The sequence below is a fragment of the Anoplopoma fimbria genome, chromosome 16 (genome assembly GCF_027596085.1).
Source record: "Anoplopoma fimbria isolate UVic2021 breed Golden Eagle Sablefish chromosome 16, Afim_UVic_2022, whole genome shotgun sequence".
NCBI lineage: Eukaryota > Metazoa > Chordata > Actinopteri > Perciformes > Anoplopomatidae > Anoplopoma > Anoplopoma fimbria.
Window position 1 is genome coordinate 2068371 of NC_072464.1, and position 25174 is coordinate 2093544.

Here is a 25174-nt window from a genome sequence, read left to right on the forward strand (position 1 = left end):
TTCTCACACACACACACACACACACACACACGATTATCTGCGGTCCTTTAATCAGCACAGAGTCGGGACCCCCGAAGAACTTTGGTGATGACATAACATCAGGTCGAGCAAAACCCCGGAGTAGATATGTCAGGCTAAGCCTACCACAAATAAGCTGATAGAGACACACCGCTTTAATGCTGCAGCACACACACACACACACACACATACACACACTTTCTCTTTCTTTCTCACAGCCCACATGAGCTGACTTCTGGGACAGGTACGGGGAGCGGAGCGGACATTCCTCAAAATACCCCTCGATCTAGGACGAAGCGAAAAACAGACAATGACAAGTGGCTGGTGCAGTGCTGCTAAGACAGTAATCCGAGGACAGAGACACAAAAATTAAATAAATAAATAAATGAATAAATAGCCTTTGTCAAATGACCGTGAGGCTTGGCCATGGGGGGGGTGGCTCTTCCTTTTCACTCATCCAGATAAAAGTTGGCGAGTGTGTGAAGTGCAGCTCTCTCGCCGGCTAAGTATGAAAATGTGTTTAGCGGCAGTCTTGAGAGGAGTTGATTGGTGGTGGTGGTGGGGGCGGAGGATTCTCCCTGAACACAGTGCTATCCCTGGGAGAGCGAGGCCAGGTAGTTAATAGGGGTCACAGCTAGGGCTGAAGTGTAAATTGGCAGGGGTGCATCAATTAGAGGGTGGCAGAGGCTAGGATAAGGAGAGGAGAGAGGAGCTAGATTGGAGCAGGAGACAAGCATATAATCTGTATCGCCACTGAGAGATGCTGCAGGAGGTCTGTCAAAAGAGAAGGAAGAAAAAAGAAAAGAAAAGAGAAGCTAAAACATTGCACAAATTAAAATGAGGCGAAACGCCGTCTTTATATTCGTGTCTGGAATGAGATCTGAGTAATCAAAAGGGTAGCTGGTTCTATCTTAGCATGTCAAAGTGTTTAGTCGTGTTGTGCTTCTTTCTCGGAAGAATTACAAATATGCATCTTTTTTCCCACTTCTCTAGTGTCTGCCTCTATTTGCATGAAACTTATAGAAGCAATCACCCTGCCCATCGGGATACAGAGGAAGCCCTTCAACATATGTAGAATTACAAGAGAAAATAACTCAAGGGGGCTCTTTTTGTTCCGTTTGTGTGCGTGCCCAAATGTGTGTCAGCGTCCTTGTATGCATGTGCGGGAGTTATTGGAAAGGAGAGATATTTGATTATGTCTGCGTTCACCTATCCAAGTGATCCAAATGATTTGAACAGTGAGCATTGGAGCAGACGGGCACTACGGAGCTTACATTTGCAATCTTATACCGTTTAAGTGTATATTGGAAAAAAAGACAATCTCACTTATTGAACACATTCACCCTGGAGGGCAAACTGCTACGGTAATGAACACCGCACTCTCGGAGAATTACAGTGTCCTTTATCCGGCTGTAGTGGGGGATGAAAAAGGATCTGGCCGACACGTTGCACACACACAGAAACAAGAGAGAGAGAGAGAGAGAAAAGGAGAGAGAAGAGAGGGAAAGCAGAAGTAGAGGGAAAGAGAGCATACGGGCATTTCAAAAGGCCCCATAAACCTGTAAACAGAATCCGTGGAGCAGATAAATTATAAACGCCACAATGCAATTAAAGCCAAAATTCGATTTGAGCACACACCGTCCATCTGTCACGGTGAAACAAAAGCCGAGGACCTCCATTATTACCGAATCCCTGCTCCCGTTAATTTGCTTGCCGGGGAGATTTTTAGTTTCTAGGAGCGGCCCACACTTAAATGCCAGGGTAGCTCACTCTGGATTGTGTCCTCCAAAAAATAGCCTCCAGATCAGCCGTCATCAAACTGTCATTACTTTTTCCTCTCATAAGAATATTTTTGTTCTTTTTTCTCCCCATCTGATCTTAATGAGTGATTTTGTTCTGACAACAAGAGAGCAAAACAAGGATACCTCTGGAGAGTGGCACCATAATCTACATTCTACAGCATTTGCTAATGGCGCAGCAACAGAAATTAGCAATACAAGAACACATGAGAGAAACATGGAAAGAAGAGTCTTTTGATCACATCAGCATGTCATGCAGAGGATGACTAAACGCCCCTCCAACAGGTGAGAAAACAGCAGCTGATACAGTCACAGTGTGCATCTAAGATCTTTAGTCAAGCTCTGGCGAATCGCTGCGTATGCTGCCTCGGTCCTGGCGAAGTAGAAGCGCTCCTCTTCCCTAATCCTGTTTGGCCACTTTAGAATGGGAGATAGAGATCTGTGCCCCAGAATCTGAGAGTGGTGGTGGTGGTGGTGGTGGTGGTGGCGGTGGCGGGGCGGGGGGGTGGGGGTGTTCAAGGGACTGAGCTTTCGCTGCTTTGAGCCAGGGGGTGAAAAAAATCTATCTTCAAAGGTGGAAGAGTGTGTCAATTTAAAAATCAGAAATGTATCTGGCATCTTTATGCTTCTTAAACTACAATGCATCTCGGCTGATTAAAGCACATCAAAGCGCGGCTTCATTCGTTCCTCAGAGCAATGAGGGGAGATTTTTAATTGCGAAATGTTAAACCTCACAATTAAGGGCTTTGTGCCCACACTCCTAAACCCCAACCCAAACACGACCATTAAGCAAGGCGTACGAACCAACCTCACCGTGTGAAACGGGACTCTGGAACCAGCGCTAACAAGTGTGACGCGTAAAACTAAAACGCCGTCCATGTTTGTTTGGAGATGTGGTTATCTTTGATATCTCCTTCATCTGTGACACTCTCTCTTTGCACACCGAGGTCTGCTAACGAGAGCACGGAATCATTTTTCTTAGACAAACAGATTTTGACAGTGGACATAAATATATACATAAACAAGTGTGCTTACACACACAAAGATACATTCACCCTCCCCTCCCAAACACACACCGTTGAGGTGTCAGCGTGTCAGAAAGGGCTGTGCCTGCCATGATAAGAGGCTGACAATGATACTGTACAGCTATTAGGCTGGAAATAGCCTGCCAATACAAACAGTTGTCGGGGCCAGCCCATTGTCGGGCTGTGGATTTACAGTGAAGCCCAAAGAATTCAGTCAATTGCACTTTTGTAGGTGGTTTCCTGAGCCCTATTCACCACATTGTTTTCCTTCAAAATACGTGAACATTAATAAAGGAAAATAAACACATTGGAAAAGGTGTGACAGTAAGTGAGCAGATAAAGCGCTGCACACACATGCCTCCGTGTAACAAGCGCAGAGCCCCCCCCCCCCCCCCCCCCCCTTTTTTTTTTTTTTTTTACAAGCCCTCAGAGTAACAACCGAGTCTAATTAAAATTCACATTTCAACTAGAAAAGGGGGGAAAAAACAAGCCATCTTTGAAGAATCCCGTCCGTCCTCGCCCTGGTCATGAATTTCAGATAAACATTGTGATACACCGAGAGTGGTGCCACATTAATTAAAAGCCCTGATAGATGCGGCCTCCGTCTAACAGACCTATCAGGAATTAAATTGTATCGGCGGAAAAGAGCAGTTGAGGGGTCCCTCAGGGGGATTCATGAAACAGACTTTCATAGAGGAGTCGTCGGAGCCCTGGGCTGAGGGGAGGAGGCGGGGGGCTGGGGGAAGAAAGGGGCCAGCAGCAGGATGTCATGTGTGGGACCGCCGCGTCACTGACCTCTCATTTCATACTTTAATAAAGTCGCACCCAGGTGTCCTTGATGCCTTCCAGTCGCCCGGGGCTCCGGGAAAAAGCTAAACAGGAGGCGACCACAACATAATTCTGAACACTCACCCCCTCCCTCCTTCTCTTGTGTTCCCTCTGTGGCGTTATGTTATACATCCATTGCCGTGCACGCACGCACACGGGCACTTCTGCAAGTGCACACAAGACACACGTTGCTCGACATTAATGTAGTACTGATTTAGGGCCTTTTAATCAGGATGCAACTGTGCTTTTGGTTGAGAAACACCAGGCTGTTTCCACATTGAAGCATTTAACCCGAGTATTCAACTTGTGCAATGCAAAGAAACGGTGTTACATCAATCCTGCCACGCACACATTCATTCCGTCCGTCCGTGCAGCGTTTTTTTTGCCATGTCACCTCGGGTTTCATGATTTACTATCGTGTGCAGTTGGTCACAGGAAATTGGAACGACGCCGACTTGCTTTTTGAATTGTGGTCGAGACAGTTTTCTGTCGAAAAACCAGAAGCGGATTATCTCGATGAGAAGGCAGCAGATTTGGAGATGTACAGTGCGCAATATGTTATCACAACACAGTCGGGCCCAGACAGCTGCTATCTGTCATAAACTCTAGGCTATTGTTGGCCACGCTGCACGGCAACATGTGACCTGACCGAGATGAGCAGCCACTGAGCAAATACGGAGTGGAACGGTGTCATTTTTAATAAAGCTGTTTTATGGACTCCAGTCAACAGAGCCAGAGGAACGGGCTTGAAACTTCCTTGTGCAAATGATATGGCATCAGGAGTTTCATAACTTCCTCTGCTCAGACAAGCCTGTGGCAAGTCTCCTAACAGAGCTCGGTGCAGTCAGAGAGAGAGAGAGAGAGAGAGAGAGAGAGAGAGAGGAAGGGGAAAAAAATAACCCCAGTCTTATCAAGATTTCACAGAGACATTTCTTTAATTAGTTTTAATATTTCTTGTTTAGATAATGTCAGCCAATTGACGTTTCAGTCCCATACGGAACAGGGGGTGGGGTGGTGGGGGGGACTCTGCACTTCTCAGATACAGAGAAAATGGCTGATTTAAAAGATTGCTTACTTCATTTGATTTAAATGCATATGCACATTTTGGACAGGAGTCCAAGCACCCTCGCACGCACAAACTTTCAGAGGACGTTCTTATCGCGGGCGTCCGAATGGTATCACGCCGTAGTATTTGCCGAAAAATCACAAGTACATTTAGGTTCAATGAAAGGAAAACGTTAATTGTGCAAACAGCTCTGCACTCTCTCGTCACCTGCTCTATTTGCTACCTGGGAGGCGACATGGACATGGAGGGCTCTCGCCGGTGACGAAAAAATAATTAGCGTTTACCAAGAAAAAATAAATAAAAATCTCAGACAAACAAGCTAGGCCCTCAAACCCCCCCCCCCCCCGAAAAAAAAAGCAGGTAAACATCTGGAGCAATGAGACTCCAGCATTCAGAACAAAGACACCTATCTATATTTTTCCAAGATTACCACTAAAGATTACCAGACTGTGCGCATGAGGGAGCACTTAGAACACCAAAGGTATAGAGCCCGATACTGTAGCCTACCTGCATGTAACCCCCCCACCACCACCACCACCACCCCACCTGTCCCTCCTCTAATCTTTGCATTTCCACAATCCTCACTCCCACATTAACACAATCTCAGGCTTTTGTACTCATGTCGCCTCTCCCTAACCACGTATCTCTGCGTCGTCCCCCCTCTCCTAAAACACACCTTTTCTCCTCACCGGGCAGCAGGTGTTGAGTGGTTGTGTTTACTCCCCCCCCCGCCTCTTTCCAGCCCTCCCCTCACTGAGGCTCTCTTTCCCTTTCTGTCTTTCTATGTCTCTCTCTCTCTCTCCCTCTCCCTCTCTTTGGCAGCTGGTAGGAGGAGGGAGGACGCTATAACAGCTGCACATGAGGGCGGATGAAAAAAAAAATAGCACGCAAGGCAAACAGCTCCAATCCCCTCAGGGTTGTCAACTCCAATCCCCCCCCCCAAAAAAAAAAACCTCTGGCGTTTTTTACCAGGCAAACAGAGGGAAAACTGTTGCGGTCGGAAGACATCAGGGTCCCCGTTCCATTAGCCCTACCTGGTGATCTCAGCCACCGCGAGCGGGGTTTAGGCTCCCCGGAGGGGTTCTGTGTGGAGCGGCCTAGTAGCCTGCATGAGAAGTATCCACTTAAATCCACTTACTACCATTTAATAATTTCCAGTTTGAAAAACATGTCACTTCCAAATGGAAATTTCGCTGGAGGTACTTACATCTGTTGGAGAGAAACACAAAATAACGGACACCGTCGGGGTGCTTTAAAAAAAAAAAAAAAATTCAGCCCTCAAAGTCTAAGCTGTGTGTGTGTGTGTGTGTGTGTGTGTGTGTGTGTGTCGTTTTCACAAACAGCATCAAAATACATGAGATCAGCTCTCGGGCTTTGTTTGGCCCTGGCAAGGTTAGGCCAGCCTCATTCCAAATTTCCTGAGGGGGGGAACAGAGAGAAAAACGATTCCATGCAGATAAATCACTCGCAGCAGATCAAAAGACAAATCAGTGGCAAAGACAAAAGATGCTGACTTGCAGAGAACAATGGAGACAAGGAGACGTAGGTATCAGAGGAGCCGGCCCTAACATCCCCGGCTCCGCTCAATCAAACCTGCTAACCGGGGGTTTGCATACTAGGTCAAACCCAACTCTGCTTCTGCAACAGAGAAAGTGTGGTTAAACTGATGTTGTGGGGCTATTTTTGGGGGGGATGGGGGGGGGACTGCTGAGCTCTGACTGTTTAGTTTTGTGGAAGTAGATGTAGGATTGAGTTTGTGGCTTTGCAAAGTCATCTGCTAGGTTTGATTTACCAGCCACCCTGAGAGCGAGATATGCCCGTGGTTCGAAAAGAAAAATGGGAGGAGAAAAGAGAGGGGGGGGGGGTTAACTATTTGATATAGAGCATGTGGGTAGCTGTGCACACGCATATCCGCGTGGTTTGATGTACGCGTTCGGCCCGGCTTTCTATAGTTCCGCGTCTAAGACGAGAAGTCGCGTCCTGTGCAGCCCTTCACGCATCACGACCCACCCGTCTTCTATTAACTTCTTCAATACGAGCAATAAATAAATATATGGGATCCACAACTCTTTATCATCCGCTCATCACTTTGGAGAACCGAGGCGTCGGAGAGGAAAAGGGCCCCTTTGGGAAGCACCGTGTAGGAGACGAGAACCAGCGGCGGCCCCTCACCAATATTCCCTTTTGATCAAACTGCTTCACAGATATCTGAGGAGGCAACGCGTCCCTTTTTATGGCTCTGTTCTCTGTTTTAAAAAACAATCCTCACAAAGGGGGAGGGTCATATGAAAAGCACCTTGTGATTTAGCTTTAAAGCATATTTTATAATGTGGAGGACTAAATCGTGTTCAAAAGCGCGGTTCGCCGCTCACCACTGACAGTCACTATTTGATCCCCTCCTCTGAGATCCATGTATGATAACGCGTCAATTTAGATCGAGGTGATATGAAAGAGAAATGTAAAACGTGTTTTTTTCCGAAGGGGGTGGAGCTGATGCATTTGAGATGAATAAAGCGATATAAAAATTAACGTGTTGAGCTTCGGCAGTCGCAATTGACCTGTGAAGTGTGCTTCACGAGAAGATGTGTGAAATTGAAGCAAGTGGTTCCAGATAGCTGCCCCACAAAATCTGCCAAACTCTGCAAAATATATCGCCCATGTCTTGACATCGGGATTTATTCAAATCTTGGATGGGTCGATAAGGTCAAAGGATTTACCTAATAGAGTTGGATGGAGGGTTAGAGCCCCGTTCAGGTGTCATGAGGAAGAGAGGGAGAGGCAAGACAATATAGCGGTTAAACCCGAGCTGGGTCGCCCCCACGTTCCACACTCCCGCCGCTATCTGCAGTCCAAACAAGTGAGATGTGATACCGCTGTTCTGGCCTGGAACGGAGGGAAAAAACAAGCCCGCTGCCACAACAAAGACAGGAAATTCAGCATAGATTCCTACTTCTCTCTTTTCTCCTGCCTCTCTATACCTAACAATACTGGTAATGGAGAGAGAACAGTGCCCGGGGCTGGCAGAGACACCTGCGACATATTTTCTCTCCCCCCCCCAAGCCCCGCCGCCAACACCCCTCCCCGCCACATCCACCCCTCCCGCTTTTCACCACCCCCTCGACATTAAAGTCCTTCACAGAAATCAGAATTTAATAAATCACCCCAGAGCCTGACAGAGTTTATCTCCGGGGGTCGCCTCCACTGTGCGGAGACTCACAGACAGACAAAGCCCGGCCCGATAAGATGTGAAATTAAATACAGTTAGCAGTTTGAGACAAAGGAGGGAGAGTGTCACACCGAGCTTTGTGCGGCGTAAACGGCTGGCTGCTGGTCGGGGCACATACGTGCACGCGGTTGAGCACACACACATGCACACGAACGCCGCGGAGACAGCGGGGGTGATTCATTTCAGGTTTCCTCTCACATTTAGCCTCATTTGCATCATCCACTGTCAACATATCGCCTCTCCCAGATATGTTCAAGAGCTTTCATTAGACGTCCAGGGGATGACATCCTTTTTACCCAGATGCGCCATTATTAATCACTGGCTCCGCTCCTATGTGGACTCATCTCCATCACGGATCAAACGCTATCTGCCCGTGTTTCCTTTCATTCGCCAGACATCCCTGACATCAGCCATCACTACGAGCTAAAGGAGACTTATGGGAGTGTGTTGGGGCTCAGACGACCTTATGAATGCGGTACATAAGCAGTTAGTACTGAGAGGATATAAATGTGAGGATTTGCTTGACACCGGCAGCCGAGCGCACACACCGTACAGCGTGCCGACTTCAGGGCTCTGTGAGAACAATTAGGTACTTAAGGAAATGAAACATGCAATATGAAATTGCTGCACGAGTGCAATGCTTTCATATGAGTATACAGTTATATTATTTCCAATTAGCTGTGGTCTCCAGTTCACATCAGGATATGGCCGACCTCAGCTGTTCGAAGCAGATTTTTCCCTCCCTGCTCGGTAGTTAAGAGAAAGCACAGTCAGGTTTCCAGGGCCAAGCTGTGCGGGTTGTTTAATAGGCTTAGCCTGGTCGTTGGACCTGACCTTTCCCTTTAACAATACCGAGGCCGACGGGGCCCGGGCCTTCTCTGGGAACACAATGACCCGCGGGTGAAGCCTAATCTTCTCCAACTCCATTCTCTGCGCTGACCAGACGGCCCTCAGTCCACGGCCTCTCCGCTGCTCCAACTGATGTGGTCCTGCTGAGACAACGGTGCCAAGGAACTGTCAACAGGCTCAACTGGGCCCCTTTATACAGGAACCCATCGGGGTCCAGAGGCACCGTCGCTCTGCGCTCAAGAGTGCCCGCTCAGCGGAATGTCGAGAATGACAGGAATGCCTGGTGCCATCGACGCATCAGTATAACATTCTACATCTAAGAGCATGATAAGCGAGCTCTGTAGTCGGCCCGTCTATGGGTGTGGTTGATTAAAAAAGGGCTGCTGGGTATTGTAGGCCTGTCATTACTATGCAGCGGCTTGTCATTTCCAATAACCCGATCCTGAGCCTTCGTGTCACAAGTGCAACCATCAAATATAAATAGTGTTTCACTGAGGCATGGAGGGTCCAGAGTACAGTAAGTGCAGATCAGAAACATACGATGAACCGGGTGATGTTTCCAGAAGTGCGGTGGACTTGGGATCTTACAGCCACACATCCATTTCATCTAAAGCTTTAGCATTGTCTGGTTTGTTTTTTATTAAAATTAGCATGAGGCTTTCCATCTGACAGCATCGATTAAAATAATATTAGCCTATCTGGCATGCAACAGTGGGGAAAGCAAACAGCACAGCTATGTGAAAAGGTTTCTATATATGTCAATGTCATGCATTTAAATGTAAAGAGCAAACAGTACTGTAAATGCATGTGTACACACACCCACACACACACACACACACACACACACCCACACACACACACACACACACTGAAGAGCCCAAAGCAGACAAAACACACAAAGACCATTGCTGTGGCAAGAGCATATCAGATAAAGGAAGAGATAAAGAAATGCATCTGAACCCAAATGTATCCGTCGCTGCCTTACTTTTTAAGTGTTTGATTTGTGCAGGCGCTGACAAGGCAGTTCATTCTTTTTCCAAATATTATTTTTTTTGGTTTGTTTTATTTTTTTTTCTTCCCTAGGTTCAAATGATGGGCTGTGAAATGTTCTTCCTTTCTTCTCCGTGCAAGTAAACTACACAAAAGAAGTGTTTGATCTCTGAAACGCGATCTGTATTTCTAGCATTGTCTCCAGTTCCTACTGTGGCAATCTTAAAAGGTCAGGAGTGAAAGGCCATTTGATAACTACAGAAAGACCTTTTTGGCTTTATTACACCGCCTTTCATCTCCTTTTTTTCCTGCGGAGGTTAAAACAAAGCATTGCATCCTTTAGAAAAAAAAGGAAAGGATAAAATAGATCGCTTTGGAGCCTCAAGCCTTCTTCTTCTTCTTTTCTTTTTTGTCACTGGGAGATCCAGTGTACAAGGAAAACTCTTGTGGGATGTGTTTCTGAGAGATGAGCTTCTTTGGCACAATTAGCATATGTCCTCTCAACCTTCTAGCAAGCCTCTCAATGAGACCCTGAAATCCTATTGAGATATTATCACCACTCAAAACAGGGCATTACACAAAACATCTAAAGCATGCACGCTCATACAGGTGCACAAATGCACACACACACACACACACACACACACACACACACACACACACACACACACACACACACACACACACACACACACACACACACACACACACACACACACACACACACACACACACACACACACACACACACACACACACACACACACGTTCACAGCTCAATGACACCCACTTCCCGCTGAATATTTCTTTCTTTTTAATGGTAACCTTGGGAGACGGGCTCACCGGCGCAACACTTAACAGCCACTAGTCTGAGAAAAATGTTTTTGATATGCTTGTGTCATTTAATCATCCGCCGTTCTGCCGAGGCTGTGCGGGACAATTTTGCAGGATATTAACTCCCAACTAAACCCTGGCTTGTATCATTTGTGGGGCCAGTCAAGCAGGAGTCCCAGGAGGAGCGGAGACTTCCTCCTCACAGTCGTAGTAATCTAAGCCTGACTGGGCACACACACACACACACACACACACACACACACACACACACACACACACACACACACAAAAAAACACACAGCCAAAAGACAGGTGAACCATAAAGGGATAAAGGAATCAGGAAACGTAAGCAACAAATGAAGCCCTTTTACTGACAGTCATAGCAGTAAAAGGATGAGTGTATTTGGGATTTGAGTGATCAGGTAACAACAACAGAACAGCCAGTAATAAATATATAGATTTAAATATATATTATATAAATATATTTCACAAACGGACCAAATTACTTCCTTTTTCTTTTTATTTCCACACCAAAGTTAGAGATTGAAGAGCATTCGTAAAAATGTCACTTTAACGTGATCCATTTGGACAGCTCACATTGCTTAATGGGGTAGGAAATTCATTTTTTTTTCTGCTGTGGAACAGACATAGTGGATGATGTGATTCTATGCAAAATATATGAAGCCATTACTAGAAAAATGCATGAGTTTCACTAGTTGGAGGGGTAAGGGGGGAAAAGAGTATCTCATTGCAACGAGGCTATTCCTATTCTTTACCAGGGAGCGTCTCACACACACACACACACACACACACACACACACACACACACACACACACACACAATGCAGAAGACAGCAAAGACAACTGATGAAAACCATTTTTGTTCCATCACAAAGAACTAGGTCACCCTCTCATAATTGTCAATCATGCAATAAATCTCTCTGTGGCACAAATGAATACGGCATTGGAAATGAGACAAAGCTTATTGGCATGCTATGTCAGCTTGACTCAATTCATCCTCCTTTTCACACGAGACCATTCATATGTGAAGTTGCGCGAGGGTGTCTCTCTCTCTCCCTCACTCTCTATCACACTCTCCCTCTCTTGCAGGGCAGCTCACACACACACACACACACACACACACACACACACACACACACACACACACGCGCGAACGCCGCTAATGTGAGAGCTAGGCAGGGGTTAATGTATGTGGACAAACCATTTCAGCCGAGGGCGGCTTTATTATCACAACCGTGTTTATTTCCATAGAGAACATGTCTCACTGTATTTTCTGCATTGCTGTGGAGTCACTGGGAAAACACACACACACACACACACACACACACACACACACACACACACACACACACACACACACACACACACACACACACACACACACACACACACACACACACACACACACACACACACACACACTAGTAAGTAACTGTTAGAGCACATTGCTTTCAAGGCGTTGGCGCACGCATGGACAGAGTTTTGGCGGCTTGAGATCACAGTTAAAGTGATTCCCATCGCACAAACTTTGCTTTTCTGTTACGTGTTTTCATGTCCATGACAACAAGTCTGTGATATTTATTTTTTTCATTTCAGACTAAAGCAGGAGTCGTGTCGCTAATGCGTGCAACAGAACTAACCCCTGACTTAACCTCATATCATACCAGGTCCGGGCGCAGCGGTCTGTTTTTCCGTGTTATCTGATTGGCCCGGGAGCTTTGGCTTGACACAGCGCCACGGCTCCATCCGCCGAGGTTTGTGTCACGTCTCCGAGGACCCGACTGTCACTCTTTAAGAGGAGGGTAATAATAGCCGGGCGCCACAGCAAGTGGTGGCACAGGCGATTTTAAAGAAACATCAGGGAGACGGTGACATTTGAGTCTACGAGGAGAGAAACCTAAGCGCTGCAACCAATAAAGGCTCTCACCAATATTCTCACTAGGGCTTTAGAGAGGGAGGGGGGGAGATAGAAGCAGAGGCAAAAGAGAGATGTCAGTGTTAGATGAAAATGTGTTGACCTGGTGATATTGATACCCCCGCTCATAACCTCTACAGGTGTGCCACGCCGTCAGGAAGCAGCCCTGGGTGTGGCCATCTCTCTGGGTAACGGACTAAATTGCAGACCTTATCGTTTTACAGCACAACGAAGGAGCTGCCTAGTTCACTTTGAGCTGCTGACAGCTGAACTGATTCTGTATTGAAAATACCGCTACTGTAAGAATAAAACATTCACACAGCACAGTCTTTGACATTTGTATTATTTTATATTTTGAACCTGCATTTGAAAAGCACTTCATTAGCTGTTAAAATATAAAAATATATATATATATATATATATATATATATACAAGCTAATTATTTTTTCTAATTATTATTATTTGATGGTAGCACCATTACAACTTTTTTCTTGATTTTCTAATTTAAGAAATGTTGAGCTGACAAGCGACCTTAAGATTAATGACTGGATTTTGATTGAGCAGCTTTAGCGAGGCTAAAGGGATTTGAAAGACAGATCTGGAACAATCTGCTGATCAGCGTCCAATGCTGTGGCAAGAACTACTCATTTAGATGTGACCTTTACATGTATGAAGAGAACAATCTGAAGCTGTAAGCATTTATGGCACACTGACATTGCAGTGCTCTGATTGTCCAAAAATATGTGAAACATGTGGAAAAAGACATGTTGTTGAGAAACACATTCACTTACTTTGACATCAGCATTTTTATCATTATAATTGTTTACTTATGATGGTTTAGCTTCCATTTAAATCATGGATTTACTTCTAAAATATATTTTACAGACACTCTTGAAACCTGAATTAAACATCAAGAGTCTGAAGCTCCAAAAACCAGACACAAGAGAGCAGTTTAGTGTGTAGCCTGCTGGCTCAACAGGAACTGATTTTGTGCACATTGTTAGTTATAATCCAATGCAACAAATTGACTGCATAAAGTGTTTCTGGTGTCTAAGTGAATTCAGACTTCACGTAAATAGCTGTGGGGCCGTTTTCTTAGGTTTTTTTTCCCATCAGAAGGTATTGACTAAGCAGATGCTTTGAACCACCATAGAATGTGCTGCTAGTCTCAAGTGTCATTAGCTTCGGGGCTTTTGCAGCTAGCGCCAGGTAAAGATTAGATAACAATCAGCCCTTTAATAGATACTGTTGGAGGCACCGGAGCCGTTCCTGTGCTGTGCCGTTCATCTGAAGCTAACAGAAGAAGAAGAGAGTGGAAGCCGATGTCATTTCCTCCCTGATTTTCTTCCCTGTGATGTACCGCTGAGCCTAGCGAGCTGCTGTTAACTCACATGTAGCTGTTCGCTCAAACTAGTGTCAGTGTACAGTGTGTCCGTCTGTGTCTGTGCAGGTCCAACTAGAAATTTGAAATGGCACAGTTTAAACAAGACAGGGCATGTATTTGTGTACTACCCTTCAGCATAAGGCAATTCCAAAAAGTCCGAGCAGTTCATAACTAGAGCAGCAGATCATACATGTATTTTGGCCCCCACATCATTCAGTGCTTCATAAGCCAACAGTGGTATTTTTAAAATCAACTCTTGGCCAAACAGGAAACCGGTGTGGAGATCTAAAGACTAGATCGGTGTGGTCTCTCCTGGTCTTAGTGAGCGTTCTTTATCAGCTGCAGCTGTCTGATCGACAGACAGCATCACAGCAGTCGAGACTACTGAAGATATCGACAGTGTGTGCTACTTTTTCTAAATCCTACTGAGGCTATCTTCTCAACCATCCTACAATCATTGATTGGTTAAACGCACTCAATGCATGTATGGGACCATAGTCGCTTGGTGATGTTGTTATATAAATCTGTGTGTCATCTGCATAAAGATATTTAGTTGTTTTCTGTATTTTGGTACTAGTGGAAACACGTAGATGTATGGGGTTTATTCAAAAGGAATAAACTTCAATATCTTCAAGACATTTTGAAAAACAATTTGATATTTTCGATTATTCAGGTATCAAAAGTTTTAAATGTACACAAAAAAATATTGTCTTTGCATGCATCTACTCAGCAATCGCCTGCTATTAACACATAAGAGGTAACTTTGTCATATTTATCTTGACACAAGATGTAATTTGGATTGCATGGAATTGGGACAAATATTCTCTTTGTTTAAAGGAAGAAGCATCTGCGTAGGGTGTTTCTGAACTTTCAGTCGAAAAAGAAAATATTAAAGTTGTGCTATCATAACATGATGTGCATTACTCCGCTGTGATTCCAAAAGTACAAAGGGCTTTTTTGTTGGATGACATTCCTTTCTTAATATACTTCAATTATTAGGAGGAGTCCTTTGTATTGAGTAGAGAGCTCCAACAACATTAACAGTGGAAGAATAACATCTGCGTGTTTACTCAGGAGAAGATTCATCCCTGATAGCCTCCGCGAAAATGAAGAGGGGGAGAGAAAAACAAGTGGAGGAAATTTGTGGAATCCCATCTGAGATTGCTTCCCTGATGGATTCCTTTTCCTGTCAGCTCAAACGAGAAATGAAGCCGGGGAAAATTAACTCCTGATACAGCCACGCTGAATTAGACAGACAGAGAGGGAAAAAAAACTACACACTTTTTAAGGATTCCAGCCTTGTCATTTTCAATTTTCTGCTCTTTGGACATGCTTGTATTCAGATTCCCCAACATCTATTCGCCATATCAATCCTAATTAGACAATCTGGGCCCACGAAGGATGGGAGCGGAGTTATTTGCATAATTTAATCATAAATACTCAGTGATACATATTTCCAAATGCATTTGTACAATTATCTTTTCATCCTTGGGGCAAAAGTATTAATATGATTAGGCAATAATTCTTTAAAAAGAGGGGGAAAATAGGAAACCAGCAAGTGCGCACTCTTTTTTAAACTCCAGCTTTGGGCTATATGAAAAATTAATTAATTTCTGAGGAAAATCAATTTCTCTATGTGACCATATTAGACAGAGCCAGGCAAGGGCCTGCATTCCTTCCCCAATCAGAAAATCTCATCTGCTCCCTCTAACTTCTGTCAGTAGCATTTAATATCCTGGTACGAGGACCAGTGACTTCCGCCATGCTCCCTAAATGTGCAGTAATGTGAAAGAGCCCGTGAGTGAGGACAAGCGAGGGAGCTGTGACTGTGGGAAAAGAGGAGAACGGAAATCAGAGTGACCCAAAATCTATTGCTGGCATGTCAGGCAATCAGTCTCAAGTGCAAAATCACCAGGTAAAATCACTGTTAACAAATCTAGTTTGATATGCTGGATAAGTAATATAGACAGATAGATTTTAAACAGCTTAACTCTGTTGTCTATAAAAACAAAAAAAATCAAAGCTAATACCCCTTTATAGTTGGTGAGTATAGTAAAAATAGGTCATTTTAATATGCTGATTAGCATGGACGGACCTGATGTCGATGTGTGATTTTTGCACCATTTCATTTTGGTAGAGATATTAATTGGTACTTCAATTGCTGCTGCCGATCCAGTAGAGGCATGCAAATAAGATGGGAGCCTGGACAACTAATGCATCCAACAGGCAAATTAACAGTACAGGCCTCTCTGCCATGCAAACAGCCTCTAAATCCACAAACCACATTAGACATTGTCAAACAAAGCCTCTTTAACGAGTGGAATCTGGGGTTTGAGACAGTCCTGGCTCAGCCTCATTGTTAGCTATAAAAATAATAAATAATCTGATCTCAAAAGGAAGAAAATTAATGATACTTTTGTTAAGTGAGCTAGTCTGTGGATTTTGGTTAAAAAAAAAAAAAAAAAAGGTTTTAATTTGCACTGGTTCCAGCTGAATGGATGTTAAGTCAATAAAGCAATTCTGATTTTCAAGGAGACTATTTGTTTACAAAAAAAAAAAACACCTTGCTGCCATCTGCCAACTGCACAGTTGACTTGAGCACATGTACTGTACCTAATCAAATTTAGCAGAGCCCCACTGAAGGATTAAAAATGCAGGAAAAAAAAACAAAAATCTTAAAATGCTTTTTTCCCCCTTCAATGAAGAATCAACACACAATATGAGGGCCAATTTGACTTTCAAGGAAGTACTTGAATAGATTTGGATTTTAAACCGCTTTGTATACCACTTTCTCTCTCTCTCTCTCTCTCTCTCTCTCTAATCAGGCATCTGTCACTCTGTTTTTGAAGTTATTATCGCCCGAGCTCCCTCTTGGATGTGGTTGCCGGGTGACGGGTATCTTAGCACCCACTCTGACTGGGAACGATTTGAATGGAATCCAGAAATCTCCCCTGAGTACCTGTAAACACATCCGTGCCTTGTAGAAAACAAATATATTATAAGAGAGCTCGGCGGAGGAGAGGAGGGAGAGAGACAAGCTGGCACCCTCAGTGGCAGCTCACACTGAGCGCTAAACAAAACAATTACCGTCATTTGCAAATATGTGTGTTTAGGCATAAACACTCTTGAAATAGGAACAAGAGAGGTGATAGCTCTCATAGCACCCTCTGTCATATCAGTAGCAATTAAATATATATCTGTTAAAGGAGAAGTCGTGCCACTGTGACCTGTCACTCGGGAGCATTTCAGAGGGAGATCTGCCCGACTGAAACGAGCCGGGAAAAAAAAAATCTATTTAAGAAGGGCATGTAAGTGAAAAAGCCGTCCCGTTTCCCAGTGGTGGGACATTGTCTGGGGCGTGTGGTTAACCTTCAAGGGTAGACAATGATTGTCAATTAACTGCTGCATTTCTGCACCCCGGCATCGGGTAGCCTGCCCCCACAAAGCAGACCAATGAGAGATATGCGATATCTCCGTACCACTCCCCCTCACCCACCCCACCCCAGTGTTATAATAACCTTTCAGAGAGTTCAAGTGTCACGCAGCAATAAGAACCTTTTCCATCCCACCACGGGGAGAATGAAAAGGAAAACAAGTAGCTGGAACAGAGGGCTCCTGGAGAGCCGGAGTCTTAATGTAGGGGAGATTACTCAACCTGGATCAGTCTGGGAGCAAAGAGCCAACACTACTAATCTGGCACGAGAGTCCTCAAGAAAATGAAGGGGTCAAAAATGACTGTATTCCTAGTATGCTTAAAGATGAACAATAATTACTAAAACACCGTGCAGCTTATTAAGGGAAAGTACACATATTTCAAACACTGTAGAAGTAAATCCTATATTTTTACTCTTTCACAATATAATAAAAAAAAAATCCTACACTGCATTTCTGAACACCGTTTTCTATTTAATGTGTTCAAAAAGTGTTACGCTAAAGTAAGCATGGTGGGGAACAATTTGGTCGGAGCTTGTTTGTGTCCACATCAAAACTCAAACAGCGGGATGCAGCGGTGCTCTGTGATGCTATTCACATTCACACTGTGTGCAAAATGAGAAGAGTGTTGTTTTAACACAATAGACCGTGGGAGGGAAAGAAAAAAAAAGAAGCAGCATGTGAAATAGTAAGACCCATTGTAGAGGAGGTATTATTCACTTCATTGTTACCACTCTGCCTCTGTATAATAAGAGTAGTGACATTGTGGTGATGGGGGGGGGCGAGATGAAAAGCTAAACTGACCCAGGCAGTGGGCTGTTGTTGTGTAACCCAAACGGGTTAACCCGGTGGACTCTGTATTTTTTTTTTTTTTTTTTTTTTTTTTAAACTGACAGTAAGTTGGTACAAAACCTCTTTGGAGAGGGGGAAAACTGCTTTTCACCTGCAGGGCAACACGTGTCCTGTTTACTCCGACTGATCATTTTGTCAGCAGCAATTTCAACGACAGACGGTGTAAAGCGCACATCCTACCCCCCCTCCCCCCTCTGCAAATAAAATCAACTCTTTTCTAAGTAACAGGAGCCTTTTATCCGGCGGATGCCTCGCCGCTCCGTGATGTAATTCTCCAAATGGGGCAGGCAGGCGGGCAGGCCGGGTCTGAGTGATTGATTTCAGCCCAGCACCGGGAGTACCTGGCTGCTTTCAGAGACAATTACGGTCCTGTCCGTGTGCCCGTAATAGCCCACCACTTTAGCGTCATTAAAGCGACGCGAGGCACTGCATTATCCTTTAACCCCATCGCTGGCCATCCCCCCATTGACAACCCGGAGAGTTCAACCACATACTCTGTCACCTGAAGCCCCCCCGCGCCAGACTGGAGGAGAGGATCACTGCACAGTGTGTTTTTTCCTCTATAGAGGAGGGAGGAGGGGGGGGTCTGCTCCCTTGATGCTTTATGTAAATGATGCCTGAGCGCCAAAGTGCACAGGTGAGCTGTTGAGACGATTACAACGAGAATGTAAATATGGAGCTGAGGCGTATTTAGAACATTGTGTGAAGCAAGCATTAAGAGAAAATAAAATGCGAGCTACTAAAAAATGAAATAAATGTAAAACACAAGAGAAATGCTTTAGAATTAAATAAATATGTCACTGTGATAATTTTCCTTTTTCTTATGACCAGGCTCACTTTGCCAACACAGCAGTTCTGTGAGGGTCAAAATTTATTTAACCTCATCATACATATGGATCTTAATGGCACAAAATGCTCTGTGTGTGTAAATGTGTAAAAGTGTTTTATTTTCCACATGTACTTGGGATACTGAGCAAGCATATAAAAAGTCAGGAATGAGTTTTTAGATTCTTAAAATCTGTCATTTTTATATATATATAATGTGATAAATATATATCACACTATATCATTTTTTTTTTTTCAAAAAGGCTGGATGCCTATACACCGAGATAACCAAAGTGACTCAAAGTGTTTATTGCCACCCCACCCACCCCCCACTGATGTGAGCCTTTCCATCATATTTGCATTTCCAGCTCATTTCTGGGTAGCAGATCAATATGGAATCAATCATAGTGACAGGTGAGATGGTAAATTTGACCAGGCTGAACCATCCTGCGAGACTGAGCGATACATCAAAGCCAGGAGCAACAGGACGGTAAAAAATGGCTTTTAATCAAATATTGATCCTCACTTTAAATCACCCCCATATTAAAACGTTTACAGCACAAAATATTTGATTTGGTAATACGGGGTTAATGCATTCATTTCCATGCCTTCGCTTACTGTGGATAAATGTCCTTGTTTAATACAAATCAAGGATTGTTTGATAAAAGGCTTGTTCTCATGTGTGTGTGTGTGTGTGTGTGTGTGGCAATTATCCTTAGCATTTAAGTGAAAAACATGGCTTCATACACTCATACAGGGGTTGTGAGTGTACTGTAACCTCCTTTTAAAAAATGAACTGGCTGTCAATACTAAGAAAAACAATTAAATCACTAATGAGATATAATTCTGATAATCTGGGTTTAGTCTTGTTTACTTACTAAAAATTACAAAAATTGAAATTGCACTGTCCCTGTGGCAAGGGCATATACATAACCCAATATTCTTCCGGGGGAAAATGAAGTTGTTTAAAAGTTTCCTTTAAATTAAGGGGGAATTAAAGTAAAGTGAGGATGCTAAAAAAAATAAAAATAAAGTGACTGGCTCTTATTTGTCACATTTAGCAGGAGCGGCTCTACACTTCTTGGAAGTTTATTCAGCAGCGTGGTGGACTCAGCCGTCCTGTAGCCTACAGTATCGACCCTGTGTCCTGCGGTGGACAGGCTATCCATCATGGAACAAGTGTTACAAAAAAAAAAAAAAAAAAAAAAAAAAAAAAAAACTTTGACTAAACTTTCTCCCTGGTGGTGCGCTCTGGCCTCCTCCCGTCCAACAGAGCAACCACAAGCACATTTTATTTTAATTTTTTTTTAAACCCGCACTCACTGTATACAACCAGTGTCGATTATTAGTCTGTTGCAATTATTGTATTCATAATAACTTGCCTCTGCACTATACTTTTGCTCTGGTTTATGCTTTAAGATGCTTGTTTAAGAAAGGAGAAAGAGACTTATGACTTCTAGTAGTTCTCTATGTTGAACACACTTATTGGATAAAAGCATCTGCTAAATGACTGTAATGTAATGTAATATAATGATTATTAAATGAATGTCATCGCTTGAACCACTTGTTTTATTGGTTTTTTTGTTTCTTAAAGAGGAACAATGTCTCCCCCTTCCTTGCTCCTGCGCCTTTACGCATTACTTTATATCCGTAAAAACATTTAAACCACAATTCAAAAACATTTTTTTTTTTTTTTTTTTAAAAACACCACACAAGAGCTGTCCGCTTACCTGGCGTTGGTGCAGTCGTTGTACAGCGTCTCGAAGTCCTTTCTGGAGATGAGTTTACAGCGGTTCACCCCGGGCTGGATGGCGCCGAGTCCTCTGAGGATGCGGACCTGCTCCACATTGCACACCACCGGCGTGATCTCCAGACGCTTCAGCTTGGTGTAGACGGTGTGCAGCCCTCCGACCAGGTGCTTCAGGAACAGGTCGAACGCCTGAGGGAGGCAGATGAGCTCGCATCCGTCCACCGTGAAAGAGGCCACCTTTGCACCGCGCAACTCGACCATCTTGCACTCGTTGTTCTGCGGTATGTTCTCCACGGGCGACGGGGTGGAGTACACCGGTTTGCCGGGCGGTAGAGATGCGTTCGGGCTGCCGGTGGAGAGGAGCTCCGACCTGAACAGGTTCTGCCCGGGCAAGGAGGACGGCGGAGCCAGGGATGGAGACTGCGACGGAGGAGTTGTAGTCGTCGGAGGGGACGTCGTCGCGGAGGGAGTCGAGATCTGAGGCGGAGAAACCAGCAGAGGAGTCGGTGGGATCAGAGCAGCCGGTACGGCCATGGTCACCTACAGGAGGAGGGGGGGGAAGAGAGTAGTTCAAAGTAGAAAAAAAAACCGAGACGCCACTAAATGGAAAGAATCCACGAGTTTAGCTCCTCGGAGAAGTTGTGAAGTAAAAAGAGCTGCCTGCGAAAGGCGTGCTGGGGAGAGAGAGAGAGAGGGGAGGGGAGAGGGGGTGTTCTGAGCTGAGCTGCGGGACAATGATCAAAGATAGGAGGAGGAATGACAGGAGCAAAATGAGCTGAAAAGTGCAGCTCCGCTCTGTGGATGAGTTGTTGTTGTCACACGGTACAGAGAGGGAGGAGCTAGGGGACAGGACAAGCCTTTGAAGAGCACACAGACTGGTGACATGTTTCCAGTCTGTTCCAATTGTTTACATTACATTACATTATATTACATTCATTTAGCAGACGCTTTTATCCAATAAGTGTATTCAACATAGGTATTCAAGAGAACTACTAGTCACCAGAAGTCATAAGTGCATCTCCTTTCTTAAACAAGCATCTTAAAGCATAAACCAGAGCAAGCCTTTGAAGAGCACACAAACTGGGCTCTGACATGTTTCCAGTCTGTTCCAATTGTTTACATTACATTACATTACATTACAGTCATTTAGCAGACGCTTTTATCCAAAGCGACTTATAATAAGTGTATTCAACATAGGTATTCAAGAGAACTACTAGTCACCAGAAGTCATAAGTCTCTTTCTCCTTTCTTAAACAAGCATCTTAAAGCATAAGCCAGAGCAAAAGTATAGTGCAGAGGCAAATTACTACGAAAACAATAATTGCAACAGACTAATACGAATATAATAAGTGCTACAAACTACTACGAATAGGATAAGTGCAGTAAACAAATACGAATTCAATAAGTGCAGCGAACTGATACGAATTGTTTAAATGTGATAAGAGGGATGATTCGCTTTTATCGGATAATAATGCACAAATAGTTGTTGTTTTTTGCATTTACTGTGGTCAAAAACAATGTGGAATTGAAGTTATCACTGGTTCCCACACAAGTTACACCTGCTATTCAACAGCATGCAAACCCACTGCACCACAGTGACCTTAGTGACCATTGATCAGTCTGGACATCGATCTGCTCGGCTCGTCTTGCACCTGTTTAACAGCATTTTGCAAGCATACATTTTATCTTATATCCAGCAATGAATACTGAGATGCTTTTTCCTTTCCTTTAATTCTGATGTCATGAACTTATTTGTCATATTTTCGGTCTGAGCGTGCCAGTGTGAGTCACTGTTCAAGGTACACACCATCTGTGAGAGAGCGAAAAAATGTCTAATGGAATTAGCCCTTTATGATTATTGTATTTACAGGGTCAAAGTGGCTCTAGCTAACATGAGGCAATGGTTGTTTGTACGTGACATCATAATGTATACGGTGTATAAACATAAAAGAACACGAACAAACTAAAGTTTGAATTGAATCACTAATCTCCGTCAGACATTGTAAAAGGTTTATATCATCTTGTGCAGTCAGAAGTTGTTTCCCACTTACTGTCCATTTCAAGTTCAACAGACATAATAATTATTGTGTTATTATGTTAGAATTACTCGTGAGCGGGTGGCTATGTCAAACAAATGATAGACAACACTGGTAAAATTCTCAATGAACTCAGATTAGCTGTAGATAAAGAGGCACTACTGCACATGAGAGAAACCAACACCTTCATATTGCCAGAGCCTATTACATTTCAGAAACTGAAGTGGCGTGAGAACACAGGCAAATACAGTCAGAACCTTTAAAAAAAGAATACTAAAACCAACACTTAAACATTCACCACAACAATGGCATTTTTTGGGGTGTCTTGCACAGTATTGCAACGCCAACTTTAGCCTCTGCACACATACGGCATGAGCTCCGGACAGGACACCAGCCTGTTGAAGGGTTGCACTATTTTATGATGCTGAGTGCTGAGCCAGCCTTAACCCAGCTAGAGCATGAACTCTCAAACTTTCTCTCAATCTCAGACGGCACAGTAGAAAGAGGGATAAAGGCAGAGAGGGAGGAAGTGCAGCGCTTGTATCGTGGAGGTGGGATCAAGTCTGTGTACAATAAGTGCTCACGTAGAGTTCACGCATGTATAACGACCACTGTGGCGGGTCATGAATTACAATACCTTTCTCACCAGATCAATCAGTTGGTGTTAAACGGTGAACTACTTTGCTGGATTATTCTAACTTGTGCATCTCATTAACAGATCAAACTCTATTAAGAAAAATACGAGTTAGAAATGTTGGATATAAGGAAAGGAAAATACTTCAATGTACGGCAGAAAACCATACGTGGACTTATTCAAATCTGGTGTGCGAGAAGCTTGTTTGGGGTTTTGCAGAAATTAAAGTTATGTTTTGGTTTTCATCCAGCACAACTGTGAGGGTTTTTACTTTCTTTTCCCCAATTTGGTAGTGCTCTTTAGATTGCGTTACATTTCCAAATAACCAGTTCCTCTTTGTCTTTGCAATGTTTATTTTTTTTTTTATCAAAGTTGTCTATTTCCTGGTTGAAGTATTTGCAGAGCTGAATTTTGTAGCGTACATTCATACTTTACATGTCTTCTCATTAAGTGGAATGAGTGCGGTGAACATCAGGAAGGCTGCTGCTTATCTCAGTCTGCATTGGCCTTAATATTCAGTGTATTCCTGTTGTCCTGTTGTGTCAGATCAGCTTTAAGATAAGCAGTGTGCCGTTTTCAAAATTATCATTCAGGGAAAGAGGTGGCTAGTAGTGTAAAATCAATAGCTGCTTAAAATTCATTGCCAGGCAATCCATTTGCCCTTTATGTTGCTAACCTTTCACTTAAATATGCACCATATTAAGATTTCATTATATACAATGAATGTCACAACAGTTTGCCCACTATTTCTCTTGTTTGTATGGGTTAACTGCAAATCATTGTGCTTGTAATGTCTGAAAAATGACTTTCATTAACATTATGCAGGGGGGAAAAAAATGAGTCAGAGTGGACTAATAGGTATTAAAAGGCACCACAGGATATGCGTGATGCTTTAGATACAAACGCCCTTTCAACAGACTGGGTGGGCTGCATGTGTCTGACCCCGGTTATGAAAACACAGAAACACAAAAATAAAGTCTGTGAACTCTGCTGTTATAATGCAGCGCACATACAAAATCACTACAAATTGTAAAAAACATGTATGGGAAGCTTTCTTTAAAGGCAACAGCTCACTTAGACAGCTGTTTACTTGTGACACAACTTTACATACTTCTATTTTCTTCACGCACAGTGGGACTAAGTTGTCTCTGCAAAAATATATGGAAAATAGTACCGCGGGGGAAGTTTCCAACGTGTTTGAATACTCGCTCAGTAACACAAACAGTTAACAGAGTTCTCCTAAAAGTACACAGAAGTACAGTACATGTGGATGAGATTGCAGTAAACAAATGACTGTGTCAAAATGTAATCACCCTGCGTGATGAATGGCATCAGGAAAGTGTTTCAAAATGTATGGATATGGGACAAGACTTGTGTATGATCAATGACACAGTATATTGTTTGATGTCATAATTTATTCACCCCATAAAGCTTTGATAAAACAATGTTGAAAAGCAATTTAAATTGAATTCATTTAAATGTCAATTCTCATGGTTAGGATTTTTCTATAATTGGCTATTTAATTAAAATAATTTTCATAGTCATTAATACAGCCGGCAACTTGTGGCGCACTGACGTGTTTTAATTACATGGTATTAACAAAATTGATATGCTTTAGAAAGCACGGTGAATAAGAAATAATTAGACCAATCATACATCATCCTCTTATGGACGTTAAGTGTATCACAA

At 43.5% G+C, this 25174-nt stretch overlaps 1 protein-coding gene across 7 annotated transcripts in view; it reads right to left on the minus strand.

Annotated features, from left to right (window-relative positions):
* dachd (dachshund d) overlaps nucleotides 1–21557 on the minus strand; it is a 95837-nt gene extending 74280 nt beyond the window's left edge. For all 7 annotated transcript variants that reach the window (XM_054615146.1, XM_054615145.1, XM_054615144.1 and 4 more), the window contains exon 1: nucleotides 20796–21557. In XM_054615146.1, coding sequence (XP_054471121.1) covers nucleotides 20796–21349 — 554 coding nt within the window. In that variant the 5' untranslated portion in view covers nucleotides 21350–21557. The remainder of the gene's footprint in view (nucleotides 1–20795) is intronic.
* Nucleotides 21558–25174: the final 3617 nt, after the last annotated feature.